General features: G+C 45.9%; 1 protein-coding gene across 5 annotated transcripts in view; it reads left to right on the top strand.

Annotated features, from left to right (window-relative positions):
* The window catches only part of sema4gb (sema domain, immunoglobulin domain (Ig), transmembrane domain (TM) and short cytoplasmic domain, (semaphorin) 4Gb), a 46,877-nt gene that overhangs the window by 30,260 nt on the left and 3,299 nt on the right, over positions 1 to 13,318 (top strand). For 4 of the 5 annotated variants that reach the window (XM_084164096.1, XM_084164097.1, XM_084164095.1 and 1 more), the window contains 8 exons: positions 1,296 to 1,450; positions 3,366 to 3,541; positions 5,593 to 5,731; positions 6,008 to 6,230; positions 6,376 to 6,491; positions 6,602 to 6,756; positions 7,324 to 7,385; positions 7,861 to 10,005. In XM_084164096.1, the coding sequence (XP_084020222.1) occupies positions 1,296 to 1,450; positions 3,366 to 3,541; positions 5,593 to 5,731; positions 6,008 to 6,230; positions 6,376 to 6,491; positions 6,602 to 6,756; positions 7,324 to 7,385; positions 7,861 to 8,885 (2,051 nt within the window). In that variant the 3' untranslated portion in view covers positions 8,886 to 10,005. The remainder of the gene's footprint in view (positions 1 to 1,295; positions 1,451 to 3,365; positions 3,542 to 5,592; positions 5,732 to 6,007; positions 6,231 to 6,375; positions 6,492 to 6,601; positions 6,757 to 7,323; positions 7,386 to 7,860; positions 10,006 to 13,318) is intronic. The other variant, XM_084164099.1, reaches the window with a different exon arrangement.

The following is a 13,318-nucleotide window of genomic DNA, read 5'->3' on the forward strand; positions in this document are numbered from 1 at the left end:
ACGGCTATGCAATTTTGGAATACCAATACCAAAACTGTCATTTTGATTCATAATACTACAACTATACGGTACTAAGCAGACCTGAGGGTATTTTCAAATACACAGCCGAAAAACAACAACTTAAAATAGACATGGTTGTAAATAGATGCCAATTTCCAAATACATTCTGGCAATATTCAACTACTTGTGAAAATAATTCAAGAAACTTTGTCTAAATACACTATATATACAAAGGTATGTGGACACCCCTTCCAATTAGTGAATTCAGCTATTTCAGCCACACCCGTTGCTGACAGGTGTATAAAATAGAGCACACAGCCACGCAATCTCCATAGAAACATATTAGTAGAATGGCCTTACTAAAGAGCTCAGTGACTTTCAACGTGGAACCGTCATAGGATGCCACCTTTCCAACAAGTCAGTTTGTTAAATTTCTGCCCTCCTACAGCTGCCCTGGTCAACTGTAACTGCTGTTATTGTGAAGTGGAAACGTCTAGGAGCAACAATGGCTCAGCCGCGAAGTGGTAGGCCACACAAGCTCACAGAATGGAACCGGCGAGTGCTGAAGCGCGTAGCGCGTAAAAATCATCTGTCCTCGGTTGCAACACTCACTACAGTTTGGGGAAGGCCCTTTCCTGTTTCAGCATCACAATGCCCCCGTGCACAAAAAAAGGTCCATACAGAAATGGTTTGTCGAGATTGTGTGGAAGACCATGACTGGCCTGCACAGAGCCCTGACCTCAAACCCATCAAACACCTTTGGGATGAATTGGAACGCTGACTGCAAGCCAGGCCTAATCGCCCAACATCAGTGCCCGACCTCACTATTGCTCTTGTGGCTGAATGGAAGCAAGTCCCCGCAGCAATGTTCCAACATCTAGTGGAAAGCCTTCCCAGAAGAGTGGAGGCTGTTATATCAGCAAAGAGGGGGACCAACTACATATTAATGCCCATAATTATGAAATGAGATGTTCGACGAGCAGGTGTCCACATACTTTTGGTCATGTACTGTAATTGTTTCTAAATGTATTTTAAAAGTAATTCAAATACAGTAAATAGTATTCAAACCAGGTCAGGTACTAAGTACTGGTTGAAAACATAGGCAATTTAATATTCATTCCTTCATAATACAAGATCTGCCTTCACCTTAGCATTCTTGAATTTATATACTGTGGTCATCCTTGCTTTCAGCCTACATTATCTGACAATAACATTAATCTCTCCATAGTATGTGCTTTGTCAGGAGTTGTACAGAATATACACAGAATGATGATGTTTTGCTATTGTATGAGCAGAGGCGGACTTTGTGGGCTCAGTGCTGCTGAAGGAGAGTGTCAACAGCTTGGTGGGTGATGACGACAAGATCTATTTCTTCTTCACCGAGAGGAGCCAGGAGCAGATGGCCTACCCCAGCCAGACCAGGGTGGCACGGGTGGCCCGCGTCTGCAAGGTAGGCCTGGAGGGGGACATGTGTTATGTCATTAGGGGTTGCCCAAGTGCAGGGAGAAATCGGAGGACGAGCTCAATGTCTGGAATGGAATAAATGAAACGTATCAAACACAAGGAAACCAGCCATTACTATGAGCCCGTCCTCCGATTTCGCCCTCCACCAGCCTCCACTAGACTTTTCTTGTACACAGGCTTTCTCCCAGAAGAGCTTCCCTTCTCATCAAAACTCCAGGCCAAACCTGGAGGGTTGGCAACCTTATATTGGATTAATTTACTGTACTTCTTGTTTTCAGTTCTGTAGCGTGCTTTTTCTTGTAGTTGTCTGTGTTTTTCATTCACGTTGTGCTCTCACCCACTGAGTGAACTTCAGGTTGATTATTGTCCTCCTCGCGTCTTCTGAGGGGCTTCACAGTGGGCCACTGTTTCCAGGCAGGGTAGAAGCCCACCCAACCCCCACTGCAATGGTAGACACTGTCTTTCTCTCCCCACTTTCTCTCTCTCTCTCTCTCTCTCCCTCTCGCTCTCGCTCTCTCTCCTCTCGCTCCCTCCTCCCACTCTCTCCCTCCTACCTAATTTTACTGGAGATCAGCGTCTCTCTGTCAGACACTGTGCCCAGAAACCACTCCTGGAGATACAGAAAACAGTTGTTTCACTCCTCCACCTCCACCTCCTCTTCTCTCTTTGGCTGTGCCTGGTGTAACTGTAATCTCCATATTTCATGCTTGCAGTCCGGCTCTTTAAAAAATGCAGCTTTCTGGGAATGGGGTCAAGTCTGCTGCCTGTGCCCACTTTGTGGTAATGGTGGTGGTGGAGGGGTAGAATGTGATGGATCCAGTCATAACTGGGCCACAACAGCCCATGCAGATGTCAATCTGGGGGGCGGGGGGGCACAGACTCGCCCCAGTGGCACAGTGGCAGTCATCCATGATGATGACAGTTGCAGCGGCAACAGATCCGCAGACACAGCAGGCATATCCTTAGGGTGCTATGCTGGGCGGGGGTCCTTGTGTCTGTTAACAGATATTATGAAGTGACAACATGATTAGCCACAGAGCGTGTGCATTACAATTCACCTGACAGGCTGTCAGCAACATCACCACAACCAACATCATCACAACCCAAATATCTTTAGTCTTCTATACCGGCTGCTTGTACCTAATTTTGAATGGCGGCCATCTTGCCTCTCTGTCCAGAGCTGGTTGCCAGCTCTCACCAGGGGTCTAATTCACTAGGGAGAAGATTAACCTTCAGTGCTGGTGTATTTCTCTGCTTAATCTTCTCTTTTTGTATTGAGAACAAAGCTATTGTTCTCGATGAAACAGCCCTTTTTATGTATGAGTGCTGTTTTGTGTTTGTTTTGGTTACTTTGTTTACTGTGACTACAGTATTTTGCGGCAGATACAGTACTGAGGCTGGTTAGAGAGATGATAGAGGTCTATGAAAGACAGAAATGAAGAGCGATGAGTGTATTAAATCCCTGCCATACAAAGAGAGGAGAAGTCTCTGCTCTAAATGAGGTGTGCTAAATCACCCTATTCAGGCTTCTTCTCAGTGACATCACCTCCGAGCGCCTCCTCCTCTGCTGCTGCTGCCCGAAATGCAATTAGATTAAATGTGTTCAAGTAGGCATACTGTGAGCCTCAACTGAACATTCTCATTCAATGGTACTCAGAACTGCTTCTAGTGTGTGTGGAGGGGTTGTGAGTAAGTGCGTGTGTGTGCGTGCAGGGGGGTGCGTGTGGGTCTGTGTGTCTGTCTCCGTGTGTGTATACAGTATGTGTATGAGTTTGTAGTAAACCTGTGGGTGTGTGTGTGTGTGTATGTGTGTATGTGTGTGTGTGGTACTGTATGAGTGTGTATCTGTGTGTGTGACTGATGACCGGTCCATCTCTCCCTTTCTCCGCCCTCCCTTCCAGGGTGACTGGGGCGGCCAGAGGACCTTGCAGAGGAAGTGGACATCCTTCCTGAAGGCTAGACTGGTGTGCTCCGTTCCTGACTATGAGCTCCACCTGAACGTGCTGCGTAGCGTCTTCGTCCTGGAGGGCCCAGACGTACACAGCACCGTCTTCTACGGGATCTTTGGCCTGGAATGGTAAGAGAATGGAGCAATGGGAGTTGTTGTCTACCATACCACTACTGGCTAATTGTCAACTGGCTCTATATTGTTGTGTGGTCATGCACTCACCACTTTGTATGCAGAGATTTGTGGTCTGTTGACTAGTGTAAGTAAATAGTAGTTTGTTGTGGTTATTGGAGTGTAGATGGTAGGCTGATAGTTAATGATGGGGAATGAGAGAGGCTGACATTGGGGCTGCAGGCTGCAGTAGGAGCATATCAATGACCCTGTCAGGCAAAGATAGAGTAGCAGGCAGCAGTGGTGTGTGTGTGTGTGTGTGTGTGTGTGTGTGTGTGTGTGTGTGTGGTCGTGTTTAACTCTACTTGTGGGGACCAGAAGTCCAAGAAAAAGTTGACCAACTGGGGACATTTTGTTGGTCCCCACAAGGTCAAATGCTATTTCTAGGGGGTTTAGGGTTAAGGTTAGAATTAGTGTTAGGGTTAGAATTAGGTTTAGGGTTAGGGTTATGAGATAGGGTTAGTGTTAGGGTTAGGGTTAGGAGCTAGGGTTGGGTTTAGGGTTAGGGTTAAGATTAGGTTTCTGGGTTAAGGTTAGGGTTAGGGTACGGGTACGGATTAGGTTTGGGGTTAGGGGTTAGGGAAAATAGGATTTTGAATGGGACTGAATTGTATGTCCCCACAAGGTTAGCTGCGCAAGACTGTGTGTGTGTGTGTGTGTGTGTGTGTGTGTGTGTGTGTGTGTGTGTGTGTGTGTGTGTATGTGTGTGCTATGTGCTCATATGGAAAATCAAGCGGTCACCGCGGTTCTGAGAATCCGATGGAGGGTAAAAACAGAAAAATATAGAATTCTCTCTCTCTCTCTCTCTCTCTCTCTCTCTCTCTCTCTCTCTCTCTCTCTCTCTCTCTCTCTCTCTCTCTCTCTCTCTCTCTCTCTCTCTCTCTATCTCTATCTCTCTCTCACTTACTGTCTCTCTCTCACTTACTCTGTCTCTCTCTCCCTTACTCTGTCTCTCTGTCTCTCTCTCTCTCTCTCTCTCTCTCTCTCTCTCTCTCTCTCTCTCTCTCACTCTGTCTCTCTCTCTCTCTCTCTCACCCTCCCCCATTTATGTAAAGCTAAAGTGCACCTTTGTGAGTTACACCCATCACCATGTGTGTGACCTGAGTGAGTAAGCGTGAGTAAGCCCTTGGGCAACAATGTATTACTCTGGGCAGATACCAGAAGAAGTCCAATGTCATTTTCTTCACTGGGTTGGTTGTGCGGGCTAAGGAGGACACACAATAGGCTTTATAGTGACTCACACAGGTTAATCATACCTGCAGGCTAGGAGCATTTGACAGTTATTTCACCTGATTCCTATCCACTAGCACACTTTGTGGCCATACACAGGACAAAACTACTCTTTCTTTCCTAGGTACTCCCCAACAGAGCCATGTCATGTGGCTTAGCGAGTGTGTCCCAAATTACACCTTACCTTGACCAGACTATTTGTCTCTAGTGGAAATAGGGTACTATAGGAAATAGGGTATCATTTTAAATACAGTCATCCAGTCAGTCTTTCACCCAAGCGTGTAGTCACAGGTAGTAAGAATTATGCCAACACAGTTGCGAGTACATAACTCAACTGCACATTGATTACGAATAAAGCATAAGCTTACTCCTGCTATAAGACAAGAGCTTACCCCTGTCAGTGACTCCCCATATCCCTGTTGAAGACAAAGGAAGGATAGAACTGTTACCCAAAACCAAACCCCCACTCTCCTTCCCACCAGTGGTAGAAAAAGTACCAAATTGTCATACTTGAGTAAAAGTAAAGATCCTTTATTTTTACTTAAGTACTTTACACCACTGCTTCCCACCCACCACAGCTTTCAGTGAATTATCTACTAAAACCTAACCAAGTCTATTGACATTTTCCCTCTCGGTGAGCGGATCACTGATATGTCTGAAATTTGTTCTGGGTGGCCGGTGGCAGTTACTTTCAAGAACAAGCTTCAATGTTTTATATAACGTTGAATTATTAATCTCTGACTTTTCTTCTGTGTCTTGGGGCATTTTTTCTCTCCCAGGAAAAATATCAAGGTGTCTGCGGTGTGCCAGTACTCCTTCACAGATATTCAGAGGGCCTTCGAGGGGCCTTACATGGAGGTGCAGGATTCCAAATGGAGGGAATATAGAGGGAAGGTTCCAGTACCAAGACCTGGCTCGGTAAACCTCTAGGAATACCCCTCAATCACCTCTCCCTCCCCTTTCCCCTGTTTCTTACCACCTTGGATCAATCTCAATACTCTCTACACAGTGTCCTCCTTTCCTCGTCTTCTTTCCTTCATCTAAAGACTGAATAGGTGAAAGCAGTACTTAGACTTGGCCGTCACCTGACTAGTTCTTTAATATGCTGGTGTAGAAGAGGAAGCCCCTTAATGCTTCTGATCTGTATTGACTGCTCTCTCTTTCCCTCTCTCTCACTGCCCTCCCTCCCTCCAGTGTATCACAAACATACACCGGTCCCAGGGCATCAACTCGTCCCGTGACCTCCCAGACAAGGTTTTGACCTTTGCGAGGCGCCACCCCCTGATGTCCACACAGGTCCACCCCATAGGAGGGCGCCCCCTAATTTTCAAGAGAAGTGTCAATTACGTCAAGATGGCCGTGCACCGGGTGGCAGCCCTGGACGGACACGTCTACACCGTGCTCTTCTTGGGAACTGGTGAGTCTGGCTAGGTATATAATGCATAATACATATGTTTTCTTGGAAGAATTTCATATGAATGTTATATGAGAGTTATATCAATGTTATATGAACATTATATAAACGTTGGATGAACATTATATGTCTGTGTTTTTCCTTGCAGATGAGGGCTGGCTGCACAGGGCTGTGGAGGTCGGAGGTCAAATGCACATCATAGAGGAGCTGCAGCTGTTTGAGGAACCTCAGCCTGTAGACAGCGTGGTCATCTCCCAGGCACAGGTACTATAAATTGCTCATACATGCTAATAACACGTTTTAAAGCATTGTAACTGCCAGTTGTAGGTACATTGTTACCAAATAGTCATGAAACATGAGCTCTCCTCCAACAGGGAAGTGTCTATGTGGGCTCCAACTCTGCAGTGCTCCAGGTCCCCTTGTCCTCCTGCCAGCGCTACACGTCCTGTTTCGACTGTGTGTTTGCCCGGGACCCCTTCTGTGGCTGGGACGGGGTGCTGTGTGTGGAAATTTCCTCATGCACAAACAGGTGAGGGCAGGCACAAACACGCGCACACACACACACACACACACACGCACACACGCTAGTGGGATACTAGTGAGTGAGCCTGGGGACTGTTTTGTGTCTGGGCTGATCTACTCTGCATGAGTGAGCGTCAGACATTTTAATCTCCATTACTGCTGCAGACGCATCAGACTCTTCTGTGGTTTTCCTGTGGATTTGTTTATGTGCTTTGAGCACCGCATTAGTTTAAGAGAGAGTTTCATTACAATTCAAAGAAACCTTGCAGATCAACTGCTATCATATTTTAATAGGCTATGCTCTGAACATTCGATTTTGTTGTTTACATTCTTTTATTGACTTTAGCTGAACACACCATGAGGTACTTCTACTAAATGGGTGGATTGTTTGATTACATAAATACACAACCCAATGTCCTATTTTCTGTGTACTTCAATGAGTAATATGAAATTACTCTTGTTCAAATGTTATACCGTTTCTCTATGGCTAGTTTGTCTGTGTGTACAGTATGTGTGGGTGCCTACTGCCCTGAAAGCATAAATGAGAACTGACATTCTTCTGGCTCCTATTCAGCTCCAATCTCACCCAGGATATACAGAAAGGGAACAGAGGCTGTGACAACAGCACAGGAGCTGGTATGTACTGAACACACACACACACACACCACGTGTGTGCCCGTCGCTCTCAAACATAGGCACCGTACATTCACACGAACACGCACTCACACACACACAAGTTCTATTTTAAGGGATATCACGGCATTAATATATTCCGACATGTGGCTCTTTTGCCCACAAACCCAAACCATTTAAAGGCCATTAAGGGATTTCATTAGGTGTGCAGAGCTGTTACTACTCCCCCAGGCTGCTCCACTCACTTTAATCAGGTCCTCCTACATTAAATTAGAGGGCAGATAATCGAGCTGTCTGCATTGCAGGGTTCTGTCTGCTTACAGAAGCTTACTACGAATAAAGATGAGAAGTGATGCTGAAAGGTTAAGATGTCCTGTTACTCACCTCTGCGTTGATAATATGACCTGCCGTTTCTTTACATCTGTTTCTGTATTCATCTCTCTCTCTCTCTCTCTCTCTCTCTCTCTCTCTCTCTCAGTAGTCCACCGCAGGCGTACGGTGATGTCTGGGGACGACGTCCTCCTCCAGTGCGAGCTGCACTCCAACTTGGCCACGCCGCACTGGACACTGGATGGCCATGAGCTCCAGGGCTATGACCTCGACTCAGGCCACCGCGTGGGCACCGACGGTCTGCTCCTCATAGGCGCCCGGGCCGACCAGAGTGGAGACTACCGCTGCTACGCCGTGGAGAATGACATGTGGGTGCCAGTGAGGCTGTACACGGTGAGGGTGCACCCTGACTTGCCCTTCCCTGTGGGGCCAACAGTCATGACGAACACTTTATCAACCACCGCCACTACCGCCCCACCAAGCCCTTCTCTTCCCCCCAGCGGTCCCACCGAGCAGCCCCTGCCCTCCCCGCCTGCTCCCCTCCCCTCTGGACCCGAGTTCCAGACCTACAGGCACATGGAGGCCATGTATATCTCCCTGGTGGCTGTACTGGGTGGGCTGTGCCTGGTGTTGACCATAGTGCTGCTCTACGTCAGCTTCTGCACCCGAGGGCCCAACCAGGGCCGCAAGTACTCCCAGGAGGGGCTGCCCGAGTCGGGGGCCGCAGCCGAGAGAAAGAGGAGCTCCCACTCCCATCTGGAGCTCAAGACCATGTCCATCCACTGCAATGGCAGGCAGGACAGCAAGCGCGGACACCGCTCCCTGTCGGTATCCAACGTGGACGACATGGGCGACGGCTTCCTTCAGATTGTGCCCGGGGGAGGGTCTCCGGGGAAGTTGCTGCCCCCTCCTGCCCCGCCTCTCCCAATGCCGCCACCCCTGCCCTCCGCGGAGTACGCATCGTCAGAGTACGCCAACGGGATGTCAGCGACGTTACCCAGTGTCCTTCGCAAGATGAACGGCAACAGCTACGTGCTGCTGAGGCAGACGGCAGACCCCGAGGGGAGCACGTCTCCCCTCTACCACTCGTTCACCGAAGAGCTCAACCGCATCCTAGAGAAGAGGAAGCACACACAAATGGACCCCCAGCTGCCAGACGAGAGCTCCGTCTAGCCCCCCACCTCACTTTCCCATTGATCTGTTTATTGGTTTAACCCAACAACCCCAGTGCGCCCCCAAGAGGCAGGGAGGTCTAACTTTTGTAATATACTGCTGCTGTTTACCCAGTGTCAAAGCAACCTGTGAGAGTATCCATACCTAAAACCCAATGTGCAGCTTCCTGTGACTCGAGACAAGTGGCCCACGTAATTTCACTACTGAACATTGGAGTAAAGAGGACTTTCTGACTTTTACCAAACTGGAGCAGTCATTGATATAGTCATGGTAACCATTTTGGACACACATTGTACTATTACATGGACCCTTTGATGGACTTTCAAGGACTTAAGGTCACATACATGATACATACACAAGTTAGTTACAATCCTACCTCAGATCCTTACCCTTTTGGGGAAGTAGGGTCAGTGCTGGTCTGGTCAGCTGACACACAGCGAGCACTGTGGTGCATTGTGGGACACGGGACAATGAGAGCCCAGGTCATATGACTAATGACCATGAAGTGAGATGGTGATGGATGTAAGAGTGTGAGGAACTATCAAAGCCTGTATGAACATTATAGACCATCGTCAAAACTATTGAATTCAGAGAACAATGGATACTGTAGTTTAGTGCCATACACGTCTATGATGGCTCTTAAAGACCCAGGACTACAGAACCTCATAAGAGAGCAAATATGGTTGGACAAATAATACATTTCAGTCATAATTTAATACCACACACTTATCTTCGTTTTCTTTTGTTCTTATGTAAATAGCAATAATATCGCTGTGGCAGCCATCAGTAGCAACCTGTTGAAATAATGCCCGTTGAAATGGTTGCGGCGAAACCAAATTGAAATGGAACTTTTTAGCATCTTTGTGTTGTTAGCGTCGGACTGTGTCAAAGGGGTAAAAAAATCAGCATGGATAGACGGCAGGTTTAATCTAAGCTTGGCCAGGATGAAGACTATCATTAAAGAATGACGACATCATTACGAAGAATGAAGACATCAAGACACTAGTCATCATTAATGACTAATCTCTGGTCAGATTGATCAGAGAAACTGAGTGATGATGATGATGATAGATCTGATTGTCAAAGATGTGTGAGCCCAACAGGAGACCAGAAGGCAAAGGTAAGACTGAGAGAAAGCTGTGTCCTGCAGGTGTTGTTGAAATACTTCACAATTACTATGAACATGTACATTGTCACTATGTCATTTGAACCTTTTTTCAAAGTCAAAGTCCACCACCACCACCACCACCACCACCACCAAATAGCTTCTGTCAAATTTGGTGCAACAAAAAGAAAACATCAGCTTTAATTTTCCTCTCCATAAAAGATGAAGGGCAGAGAGGTAGACATATTGATGTACAAAGTTTAGCAGTTTAGCAGATGTTATAGCGGGTGCAGCGAAATACTTGTGTTACTAGCTCCTAACAGTGCAGTACAAATGTCAAAAAAGTACACATAATAATCGAAAACTAGAAACGAGAAATCACGAATGTCAGAACAAATCCAGATAACAACCGAAATAACAGTGTATCAGTAATCCAAATGCAATCTATTTGTATATACGGTGCCTTCAGAAACTATTCATACCCCTTGACTTATTCCACATTTTGTGTTACAGCCTGAATTCAAAATTGATTAAATCGATTTTTTTCTCACCAATATACACAATACCTCATAATGACAAAGTGAAAACATGTTTTTTGAAATTTTTGCAAATGTATTGAAAATGAAATACAGAAATATCTTATTTACATAAGTATTCACACCCCTGAGTCAATACATGTTATAATCACATTTGGCAGCGATTACAGCTGTGAGTCTTTCTGGGTAAGTCTCTAAGAACTTTGCACACCTGGATTGTACAATATTTGTCCATGATTCTTTTTACAATTCTTCAACCTCTGTCAAATTGGTTGTTGATCATTGCTAGACAGCCATAGATTAGACTTGCCATAGATTTTTCAAGATCATTTAAGTCAAAACTGTAACTAGGCCACTCAGGAACATTCAATCTCGTCTTGGTAAGCAACTCCTGTGTATATTTGGCCTTGTGTTTTAGGTTATTTTCCTGCTGAAAGGTGAATTTGTCTCCCAGTGTCTGTTGGAAAGCAGACTGAACCAGGTTATCCTCTAGGCTTTTGCCTGTGCTTAGCTCTATTCCGTTTATTTTTATCCTAAAAACTCCGTAGTCCTTGCCGATGATAAGCATATCCATAACATGATGCAGCCACCACCATGCTTGAAAATATGAAGAGTGGTACTTAGTGATGTGTTGTGTTGGATTTGCCCCAAACATAACGCTTTGTATTCAGGCTTCCTTCTTTTCACTCTGTCATTTAGGTTAGTATTGTGGAGTAACTACAATGTTGTTGATCCATCCTCAATTTTATCCTATCACTCTGTAACTGTTTTAAAGTAACCATTGGCTTCATGGTGAAATCCCTGAGTGGTTTCCTTCCTCTCCGGCAACTGAGTTAGGAAGGACGCCTGTATCTTTGTAGTGACTGGGTATATTGATAAACCATCCAAAGTCTAATGAATAACTTCACCATGCTCAAAGGGATATTCAATGTCTGCTTTATTTATCTACCAATAGGTCACTTCTTTGAGAGGCATTGGAGAACCTCTCTGGTCTTGGTGGTTGGATCTGTGTTTGAAATTCACTGCTCGACTGTGGGGTACAGAGATGAGGTAGTCATTAAAAAATGATGTTAAACACTATTATTGCACACAGAGTGAGTCTTGCCATAACAAAGGGGTTGAATACTTATTGACTCAAGACATTTCAGCTTTTCATTTTTAATGAATTTCTAAAAATTTCTAAAAACATAATTACACTTTGACATTATGGGTTATTGTGTGTAGGTCAGTGACACAAAATCTCAATATAATCCATTTTAAATTCAGGCTGTAACACATCAAAATGTGGAAAAATTCAAGGAGTGTGAATACTTTCTGAAGGCTCTGTACACCAGAAATATATACTAAGAATGATATATACAGTAGTAGATGTATTAAAATGAGTTATGTGAAGAATACAGTATATGGATACACAGTGTAAAAAACAGTATAAAAGAAACAGGTTGTTTGTGGTCCTCTGTAGCTCAACTGGTAGAGCACGGCGCTTGTAACGCCAAGGTAGTGGGTTCGATCCCCGGGACCACCCATACACAAAAAAAATAAAAAATTACGCACGCATGACTGTAAGTCGCTTTGGATAAAAGCGTCTGCTAAATGGCATATTATATTATATTATATAAACAGTCCAGTCCAGATTCCAGCCCAGGTTGTTGTTGGTGCTGTGTGTCCTTTGCTGTCACAAGCTGGTGGCTACATGCCAGACGAGCTATAGGACCTTCGCACAAAAAAAGACCTGCATTACTGTTACCTAACCCGCAACGCTCTCTCAATGTTTACGTGACATCAGTGTCAACGCAAAAACAACATATGACGCTAGAGACGACCGGGGACCTACTCCACTACTTCATTTCCTTGAGAGTCCACTCTGACCAAAGCAAGTAGTGGCTGTGTCTGAAATGGCATCCTTCTCTATATAGTGCACTACTTTTAGTGCACTATAGGGATATAAAAAGGCTCTGGCCAAAAGCAGTGCACTATATAGGGAATATGGTGCCGTACGGTGGAATATGCATCCAGCATAGGAACAAGATGACTGAAACGTATCTCACGGCAGCCAGTCAGTCGGTACTCTCTAAACCTGTCAAGGCTTGCCGTGTTAAATAGAGGCCTCTCCTCACCACAGTAAAGTGTTGAATCAGCTCTTGCCCGGCTGCTTCCCTGGTGGCTCGCAGCACAGCGCGCCGATTTGTGTATCTGTCACTGCGTTGCTGACAGTAACAGCGGCGCTTGGCATCGCTCATGGGCTGGACTCCATAGAGACACCAAGTGAAGGCTTGTTGTCCTTTTTTTGTGGAATCTATCGAACGCGGCCGAGCGGCACAGGGAAACATTTGACCTGTGTGTCCTGGTCAGTGATGAAGTGAGCTGATAGAGTAGGAGAGGGAGGGAGTGTGATATGTGTGTCTGTATTTGTGTGTGGGAAGGGGGCTGGCAGAAGCTGCTTTGCACCACCAGCAGGTTTCCTCCTTCTCCTCTTTACCCTCTCTCCCCATACCTTTATTCCCTCCCTCTCTTTCTCTCTATCGGTATATCCTCCCTTTTCCATTCCCTGTCCCCTCCACGCTACAGTATCATAATCCCGTCCTGCCCTCTTCTTCTCTCATTCCCCCTCTCCCCTAGGGCAGGGTTTCCCACACTTGGTCCTGGGTTCCCCACCTGGGTGCACATTTTGGTTTTTGACCTAGCATTACACAACTGATTCAAATAACCAACTCATCATCAAGCTCTGATAATTTGAATCAGCTGTGTAGTGCTAGGGCAAAAACCAAAACGTGCACCCAGGGGGGGCCCAG

Source organism: Coregonus lavaretus (genome assembly GCF_964263955.1).
Source record: "Coregonus lavaretus genome assembly, chromosome: 1".
In the NCBI taxonomy this organism is placed as follows: Eukaryota; Metazoa; Chordata; class Actinopteri; order Salmoniformes; family Salmonidae; genus Coregonus; species Coregonus lavaretus.